Below are 9,993 nucleotides of genomic sequence, written 5' to 3'. Positions count from 1 at the left end.
TTGGTGGAAAAAGGGGAATCTACGGGGTGGGGAAGCAAAATTTGCAATATTTTGAGGCAGGGATGGAAAGACAGTGTATGACCAGTTAGTTTATTGAAAGTCATGAGAATTTATTTGCCACAAGAAAATTGACATAATAGAAAATGTTTTTATTCTATGTGTCCTCCTTTCTCAATAACTGCCTTCACACGTTTCCTGAAACTTGCGCAAATGTTCCTCAAATATTCGGGTGACAACTTCTCCCATTCTTCTTTAATAGTATCTTCCAGACTTTCTCGTAATAGTTTTGCTCATAGTCATTCTCTTCTTTCCATTATAAACAGTCTTTATGGACACTCCAACTATTTTTGAAATCTCCTTTGGTGTGACGAGTGCATTCAGCAAATCACACACTCTTTGACGTTTGCTTTCCTGATTACTCATATGGGCAAAAGTTTCTGAAAAGGTATGGATAATAGTGTTAGGTATGATTATGACATCAATATATGTTTGGTTTCAAAACAATTGACGTAGTGCCTGCTGAGAAAAAACAACTAAATGTTCATTGTAAATTTTGCTTCCCCACCCTGTACACACTATTAGCCAGGTGGTAATAATGTTCTGCTCCCATAGATTCTGGATTAGTTGAGATCTGATTGTTGTTTTGGTAAGTATTAAGCACCTTCCACTAGGAATGAACACAATCTGCAGGAGCTCTGACCATTTGACCAACACTATTTACCCCTTGTTAAAGTTACTCAGATCTTACTCTTGACAATGCTGCTGTTTCCAACATGTCAACTTCGAGGTCTACATGTTCACATACTGTCTGATATATCCCACCCACTGAGTGAAAATGCACTTTCCCGACTGCAGCTGGTCCAAAATGCTGCAGCTCGGCTTTTAACAGGGACACAGAAACAGGAACATATTTCACCAGTTTTAGCTTCACTCCATTGGTTGCCAGTGCTTTTTAGAGTTGATTTAAAATTCTTCTACAGGGTGTCCCATAAGTCTCCATACATAGGAGACATAATACATTCCATACATATATGGTTCTAACATGTATTTCTTTATATTTCTTCTTAATAGTTCTTCAGCAGACATGCATTGAAATGTGTTCCCGACAAAATGGCAGTCATATAGAGCATATTATATAAATAAAAATGGTTTATGTCAAGAAACGTTTATTTTTCCTATGTATGGAGACTTATGGGACACCCTGTATTTGCTTTTAAATGTTTGAATGGCCTTGCTCCCTCCTACCTGTCTGACCTGATCCACCCCTACACCCCCCCCTCGTGTTCTCAGGTCAGCAGATCAGCTGCAGCTTGTGGTTCCAAAAACTAAAAAGAAGCTTCGTGGGGACTGTGCCTTTTCTGTTGTCGCCCCTAAGTTGTGGAACCAGTTGCCCTTAGTTGTTAGACAGGCTCAGTCTCTACCTGTCTTTAAATCACATCTAAAAACGCACTTTTTCTCATTGGCTTTTAATCAATGAGTGACATGTCTGGTTTTTTTTATGCTGTTTTTATCAGATTTTAATTTGTCTTTGTTTTTATGATGGCTGTATTTTGTTGTTCTTAGCCCGCTTTACGCCCTGTGTTATCACTAGTTTTACTTATTTATTTACTTATTTAACCCTTTCATGCACAGTGCTCACTCCAGTGGACAGTTATTCTACAGCTGGTCTCTTGCATATTTATGGATTTTGTTGTTTTACTTACATATCAACCAACACAGTGGATACTTATGCACCATCCCATAATACACTGCAATTCATACCATTACTGTAACATTCTTGTTCTTGATAAACCTGATCTGCAGCAACATATTTGAGTGTAAATCAATTGCTAATTGTTATTAGACTGTAATTAAAAGTTTTTTTTTTTTTTTTTTTTTTTTTTTTTTTTTTTACGTTGTGTTTGGTTTTTTTATTTGAGTGAGTAATAGTATGTTAAAATGTGAGAAAACATCAGATTAGCAACATAAAAAAAAGATTTATTTCCTAGTTTTCACACAGTATGTCAGTAAATACATGTTTCTTTGCTTCAAAAATTAAACGCATGGTGTCCAGCTGAGTGGATATTTTTGTAACTCCATGAAAAATAGGTTCATAAAAAAAGAAATTCAGTCACATTGTTTTTTTTAATGCCTAAAGAGGAATAAAAACACTCAGGAAAAAAAATCTTGATTAAGGTTCTCATAATTCATGCATGAAAGGGTTAATCCCCTGTTTTATGTTTGGTGTACGGCACTTTGGCCAGCAGTAAAGTTCTTAAAGTGCATTATAAACTATTGTGCAGCGATAGTAACAACTATAAATCAAATATTAATTCTATATTCTTACTTCAAAAAAAGGCAATTCGACTTGTCCTAGCTCCAACAAATCCCCTATTTATCAAATTAAATGCTCTAAAACGACACGATCTGGTTGACCTCAGTTCTCTTATTATAATGTATAAAGCCTATGAACATATGCTCCCCTACAGTCTACAGGAGATGTTTGAGCCCAGGCAAAGTAATTATAATTTAAGGGGAACTGAAATCTATAAGAAAATGAAGTGTAGAACAAACATAAAAAGCCAGTGTATCTCTGTTAGAGGGGTCCATCTGTGGAATAATCTGGAGCAAAACTTAAAAATGTCATCTTCAATCTGTGCATTTAATAAAAGGATGTATAAATCCACTATAATAACAAAATAGAGAACATTAGAAGTACGCATAAAATAAGATATTAGAGTTAAGTGGTTATCATGATAAGAAGATACTATCATATTTATTGATCATTGTATTTGGAGTAAATATTTAAAGTGTATATATATATTATAGTTTATAATAAAAACGGTTGATTATTGCAAATGTGAATGTGTATGAGGTGACTAAAAAAAAATGTGTATATGAATGTTTTTTATGGATGTTTTGTTATTGTAAAAAATATACAGAGGAAAATGTGTGTTAACAAAGCAAACAAAGCAAAGGAAGCGGATCTAGTTTGATTATTAGTTTGTAAAAAGGGGGTGGGAGTCAATAAATTCTACTTCTTCCCACTCCTTTTCGAGTGCAAAAAAATTGTATTTATTTATTTGTTTTGACCATGTTGTATGATTCTTTGTTATCTGATGATTCTATGTGCTCGAAATAAACTATTACAACTACTACTACTAAATAAAGTTGGTATGGTATGGTATGGTATGGTATGGTATGGTATGGTATGGTATGGTATGGTATGGTATGGTATGGTATGGTATGGTATGGTATGGTATGGTATGGTATGGTATGGTATGGTATGGTATGGTATGGTATGGTAGGTCCCAGTGTAATGAGGTCATCTAAACTGGTACCACTTTGCCAGTCATTACTCAGAATGTTATGGTTGGTTGGGATGTAGTCTGTGGTAATACAAACTATGTGCTGGAACACAGGCTTTAGCATTTTGGCTGAACTGATTAATTTGCGGGTTATCACTATCCTTCGTCATACACATTCATTATAATAATATCAGGTGTTTTTCCTCTAAAATACATCATGTGGTAATTTTTAGTCACATGTTGCCTTTTGCTGCTGTAAACCAGTACATCCTGACCTGCACCTACAGCATATAAACATTAATATAACCCATAGTGTGTTTCAGTGCATGTATAGTGCATTTTCTGGCTCAGGTAATTTGAATAACTGAAAAAATTGGCATTTTAGAAATGTCATGGGAGTATGGTAATCGCTATATTAGTCTCTCCAACTGTAGGGTGGGCCTCCTGGGGGAGGTACGAAGGCTTGCCAGGGGAGTCATGGGATCACTCCTGGGTGTTTTTTTGTTTTTTTTTTTCTTCAGGTTAGAACATGAACTAATGTTTTTAGTGTTGGAGCACCCTGGACTCATTTTAGGGATGTGCAACAAACAAAGCTACTGCCATGGTGATCTGTCACTAGACTAGACAAAGAGTTTAGGTTTGGAAAAAGGACAAGGATTGGACTGGAAAAGAAAAATGTGCAATGTTTCTGTTTTTGCACAGTTTGTACAGTTTGCACTTGAACCATTTCATGCATGAATTATGAGAACCGTAGTCGAGATTTTTTCCTGAGTGTTTTTATTCCTCTTTAGGCATGAAAAAACAATACAATTGAATTTTTTAAATAAACCTGTTTTTTTATGAAGGTAGATTTGTTTCTTTATTGCTTTAACTAAAAAAAAAAAAAATCAATAAAAAAAAGTGTTTGGATGAAAAAAAAAATTTACGAAGTGATTTTTTTTTTATGGATTTTTTTTTTTGTTTTTTAATGAAAAATTTTTTTTTTTTGGTTAAAGCAATACAGAAACAAATCTACCTTCATAATTTTTTGTGGAGTTCCAAAAATGTCCATTCCGCCGGACACCATGTGTTTAATTTTTGAAGGAAAGAATGCAATATCAGAAAGTGATATACTGTGTGAAAACTATAAAATCAAAACATTTTTAATGCAGCTAATCTGATGTTTTCTCACATTTTATCATAGTCCCAATTTTTATTAGCAATTGATTTACACTCAAACATGTCACTGCAGATCAGGTTTATCAAGTAAAGCAAAGTTACAGTAATGGTATGAATTGCAGTATATTATGGGATGGTGCATAAGTGTCCACTGTGTTGGCTGATATGGAACTAAAACAATAAAACCCATGAATATATTAGAGAACAGATGTAGAATAGCTGTCCACTGTAGTCACCACTATGCATGAAAGGGTTAATGTTCTAAGATGTGCATGTAAACGGGCTAATTGCAGCCACTGATATTGTTAAAATGTTCATCTTTGTTAACAAAATTTGTTTGTTGTTCTAAAAAAAAGCAACTTTATCTTATAATTCTATTTTTATTTGGAAAAATATTGTCTCAGGGGGCAGTCTTGTTGAGTTTATTTGTATTGTTCAAGCAAAAATCTAAGTTTTTTTCATTTGAACAAACAATTATTCAAGGAAAAGCAAAAAGTATTGTTAAAATATTGATGTTTCTGTCAATAAGTGTTATATTAGGGTTGAGGGGGGGCCTGGAGATTTTTCATCCTCCAAAGGAGAGCCTGGCAGAAAAAGACTGAGAACCACTGTTTTATATGATCAACCTGCAACTTCCAACACCAACATAACCTAATTGCAGTGTGGTATGATAACCACTAGAGGGAAGTATGGTGCAACAGCTTGCTTGGATATTCATTTACATTAATCAAATAATTAAAAACACAGTGCTCACTCTTGAGGTCACAAAGTCAGAGTCTGGACTTCAGTTGACTCAGTAAACAAAAAAAATGTTGTGTGCAAACTGTCTCTTCTAACACATGTACAGAGCAACAATGAAGATGTCAATATATGAGGGAAAAACTAATCAACCAGAATAATTTACATTAGTGGTGCAGATTGTGCATGGGCAATAAACAATAAACATTGTAATGATTGTTTTTCTTCCTCTTGAGCTTTTTCTCATTCTAATCTGTTGTTTCTGTATTGGACAAATACACTTTTGAAATGTTAAAGAGTTAATTCTAAATATAAAACAATATATTTGTCACGTTCATTCCTTTATTTAGACTTAGACCTACAGAGGTGTATTGTTGCCATGTCTGGAAAATAAAAATCAATCAGTATCTTGTTAAAACAACAAAAGTTCTGTTATATTGTAATAAATAGAAACTCATGCTTGTGTATAAGGTGCCTGGAGAACAGATAAATAAAGGAATATAGATTATATAGACTTAAATTAACTTTAGTTAAATATCACGTGTCTGGATCACAAAGGGACTTCTTTACGTGCCTGCATCACAGCACGTGGAGGTTTTACTGTTGTGCAGATGATGATACATATGACTGAACAGAAGGATGAGACAGCTCCAGGTGTGTTTGTGATCAATGCCTTTAAACGTAAAAAAACAAGAAACTCGTACTTTGATAATGGAGGATTATAGGTCATGTATGCAGTTCGGTTCAGTTCTATTTGATACATGGTGAGATTCTGCTGTTAGTGAACACAGTGGAGGATACTGTGATTAGTTTATTCATGTTGAGGATGATTGAAGGTGCATGGGTGTGTACAGGTGGAAGAAAGAGATTGAACATCAGGATCTGGAAACTTCAGGGATTTATCATCACAGCAGGTCTCTGATACATCCACAGACCACAACCTCAGAGCCCCCTCAGCCTCTATTTCTATATATATTTATATAAATACCAAATTTCTCATTTTCTTTTAGATTTCTTTTCTCACTTGTGTTTTTTTTTCTACCTGTCTAATTCTTTGTACTTCTGTGTTGTATGTTGTTGCTGTCAATTGTGAAATTTCCCCGTGGTGGGATCAAAAAGTCTTATCTTATCGCTGATCAATAACAAATCAGGAGCTGATTAGACCCACTCTTTCTTCTGTTCAGTCACTTGTTATGGTGCATTCATATTAAGGAGTCACTTGATGATCTGGACATGTGATATTAAACTTTAACTTTCTTTACTTAATTAACTACACTGAATCATCAGAGGTTTAACTCCAGAGGCAGTGGATGACAGTCATGTGACACTGACTATTCAGTCTCCTCCATTTTGGCAAGCATTTTGGTATTTTGTTCTATATTATTTCCAGCTCAGCTGCTACAGTAAATCTAAAATATATTGTGTATAAACTAGTGTCAAGTGCAAAAAATATGCCACTGAAACCCACTCAATTCAATGTATAAATGCAGATCATATTTTTTGCACTTACAGTACAAGTATACAAAAAACAATGCTACAAAAACATCAATTTTGCTGTTAAACATAATACACAATAATAATTCAACAAAGGAATTACATGCCATATTGGCATCATGATAAAAACCTGGCATCTAAAAAATTTAAATATTAAAAAAATAAATATAAAATTAGTAATTGATATCAATAATTGTCACATGCAGGTATAAAAAATGGCTCAAAGTAGAATATAATTAATGTATAATATTTTTTAGAGCTTGCTTTAAAAAAAAGTCATTTTTTGTGCTTAGCAGTATGGGTCTGATTAATATCAGAACTAACATTAAGTTTTAAAGTCTGAATAATCCATCTATATCATAAAACATTTCTTCTTACAACAACATACTGATGTATATTTCTTTTACCAACATGGCAGCAATATACCTCTGCACAAACCTAATAACCTCATTTTAAAAAGGCATTTTAGAGGTTTTCCTGTAATCCTAATACTGTGAGGACTTTGTTGGGTATTTGTGCAAAGATGCTGAGCATTTAATGACCTTAAGCAAAACCAAATCCTCACAAACATTTGGTGCAACAACTAAACATGTTGAGACACAGGCAACATAGCGGAGGTAATCTTTAAAACACTTGGCCATTTATTAATCAACTTAACAAAAAAAAGGTAGTTGGAATAAGAGACACAATCGACAGAATCAACATTCAAACTGTGACAAACACAGAGGTTTCTATAAAGTGCCAAACAAGAAAAAGCCTCACAAGTAATTATATATATATAATCATGTATATGTACACACTTACACAAACACCACATAGAAAACTAGAATTTTAATACACACCTAAAATTAGAAATCATGAAAAAAAGTCTATGCCAAGTAGATTCTTCTGTAAAATAATTTCAACCGCTGGAAGGCTGAGAGTGTTATCTGTTAAAGAAAAGAGGCGTTTGATCAGTAGTTCATCTGAGACTCGGCCTTTCTGAGAAACCAAAGTCATGAGTGCTTGTACACGCTGTGCAATTTTAATTATTAAAGACCGTTTACCCCCTACTCCTGTTCATCAAATACATTCTAATGCCACTCCAAAACAAGACAGATTCCTGATGAAGGCACACGACTGAAGGTTCGTTCCTGATGACACAACCCAGCGCCATCATAAAAAAAAGCCTCCCACTAGATCTCACTTATACTCAAATAATGTCAGACTGTCCACCAGTGGAAAGTTTGTCACTGGCTAAAAAAAAAATGAATCTGACGCTGCAATTTGTGCTCATGTGTCACTGACTTTGGTAACCTGTTAAAAGATATGTTCACTCTGTCATGATCTTATAAAAAGCTAAAAACAAAGGTTTGAGGTTAGTGTTTGTACATGATGCTCACTAAATTCTGTTATTTAATAATGTACTGGCTGTGAACTGTAACTAAAAATGGAAATGTAAACAATGTGCAAGTTTTAGTGTTCACCTGCTACTTGGACGTGACCTTAAAAAAAAAAAAAAAAAAAGACCAAAAACATACACATACATGACATCTTTGACCCTTTTGGATTAAAAAACATAAGACACAATTAAATAAACATCCAAAACTCAACATATAAAACCCATTTTACAGATGAACAATGGTCAGAAATTAAAAATGTTTTGATGAGGATTAGTGTTAACATATGGTTGTTAGACGAGTCCAACAAGTGCTGGTTTGTTATAAGGAGCGGTGTGTTACCAGCCCGCTGGTTTTGCTAAGTCCTCTGAGACTCTACTGTTATGTCTTCTGCCTCCTCCTACTGTTCATTTCAAAGTACGGGTCCTCATTTCTGCCCTTGCACTGTGTTGGCTTCTTAGTGATACCGGGCTCCGTCTTAACAGGTCTGACGTTGGGGCTGGTTTTCTGCGGGGCCAGGGGCCGTGGTGGACTTGGTTCAGGTTTCAGAGCCGCCTTTGCGTTGATGGGGTTTGGAGCGGCGGCTTGCTTTCGCCCCGCCGCCTTCTGTTCGGTGGATGGTGCTTTCTGATTGATTTTGCTGGATGCACAGGAGCCCGTGTTGCCCCCTGGGACCCGCCCGGGGACAGTGGTACCACGTGGGGGACCAGTAACGGTCTTGGTTGGGGTGGGTGCTTTGGCTTTGGCTGCAGCTTCTTTTCCTTTTGTCAGGGAGCTTGTGGCTTTTGGCAGCAGTGGGGAGGCGGTCCGTGAGCTGGGGGTGGGTGTCCGAGGCTGCGGGGTCGTTACTGCTGGTCTTGGGGTTGGGGTCGCCGTGGCCCGTGTGGCTGTACGGGCCCGTCTCGCTGCCTCTAGACGGAGACGCGAAGCTGGTGAACCGGGTCGCCGCTGTGCAAGGCGAGAGCGCTGGCTGGCGCCGGAGGGGGGTCGAGCATCTTTAGCAGCAGCTGGCCGTCCTGGTGCAGTGACGGGGCGAGGCACAGAGGAAGCAGTGGGGGAGGTGCAGGGGCTGGAGGGTTTGGGGCATTTGGAAGAAGGCTCGGGACAGACGGGGCTCCTGGGCTGAGATGCGCCGCCACGTGGGGAGGGTCTGAGCTTCAGTTTGGAGGCGGGGTTTGGATCTGGAGGTGCTGCTGATGGAGTCACAGCTCTGCGCTGGACTTGACACCCCGGGCTAGGCGACTGTTTGGAGGAGCTTCCTACAGGAGTGTTAGGCAGAGAGGAGGAGCCTTTGGCGCTGATGGGCAGTGGGAGCTGGGTGGGCTTCTTGGGGCCGGTGGGTGTCATCTGCAGGTTCTTCTTGGGCAAGGCGGCAGCACCTTTCCTAGGCAACGTGGGTGTACAGGCTGGAGAGGCAGTGTATGAGCGACATGTCTGACCTGCAGCAGCCAAGGACGATGGCTTACAAGCTGAAGAGGAGGAGGAGGAGGAGGCAGAGGAGGAGGAGGAAGAGGAGGAGGACATGAGGTCGTTAACGGCGGCGAGGGGGTCCATATCTGGAGGAGGAGGAGGCGGAGTTGTATTGGCATGGTGTCCTCCCAGTCCTGGGGGGCCTTTCTGGAAGGCCAGGATCTTCTGCTCCAAGGTGGTGAACTGCAGGACTCGGAGAGGGTCGTACTTCATGAGGAAGCCACGGAGGGTGTCCCAGCCTCCGCCAACACGCACCATCACATGTTTACCATGAAGCATCTGAGGAGAGAAAAAAAACACTTCATTTAAAAAGACCAAATTACTCATCTTTATGCACAGACATAAATTCAAGTGGCATATTCCTGTAAAAACATCTTAAAATAGCAGTGATGGAGCGCTAAGTGTAGTCAGTCCTGAGGCTTGGCACCGACTACATTATGATGTAATCACTTAATGCAGATCTGTGC

At 37.9% G+C, this 9,993-nt stretch overlaps 1 protein-coding gene across 4 annotated transcripts in view; it reads right to left on the bottom strand.

The window, feature by feature from the left end:
* Window positions 1-7,295: 7,295 nt before the first annotated feature.
* gas2l3 (growth arrest-specific 2 like 3) overlaps window positions 7,296-9,993 on the bottom strand; it is a 28,463-nt gene continuing 25,765 nt past the window's right edge. For all 4 annotated transcript variants that reach the window (XM_030149391.1, XM_030149389.1, XM_030149390.1 and 1 more), the window contains one exon: window positions 7,296-9,805. In XM_030149391.1, coding sequence (XP_030005251.1) covers window positions 8,438-9,805 — 1,368 coding nt within the window. In that variant the 3' untranslated portion in view covers window positions 7,296-8,437. The remainder of the gene's footprint in view (window positions 9,806-9,993) is intronic.

Source organism: Sphaeramia orbicularis, chromosome 12, assembly GCF_902148855.1.
Source record: "Sphaeramia orbicularis chromosome 12, fSphaOr1.1, whole genome shotgun sequence".
Classification (NCBI taxonomy): domain Eukaryota; kingdom Metazoa; phylum Chordata; class Actinopteri; order Kurtiformes; family Apogonidae; genus Sphaeramia; species Sphaeramia orbicularis.
This window is presented reverse-complemented; position numbering and strand designations above follow the sequence as displayed.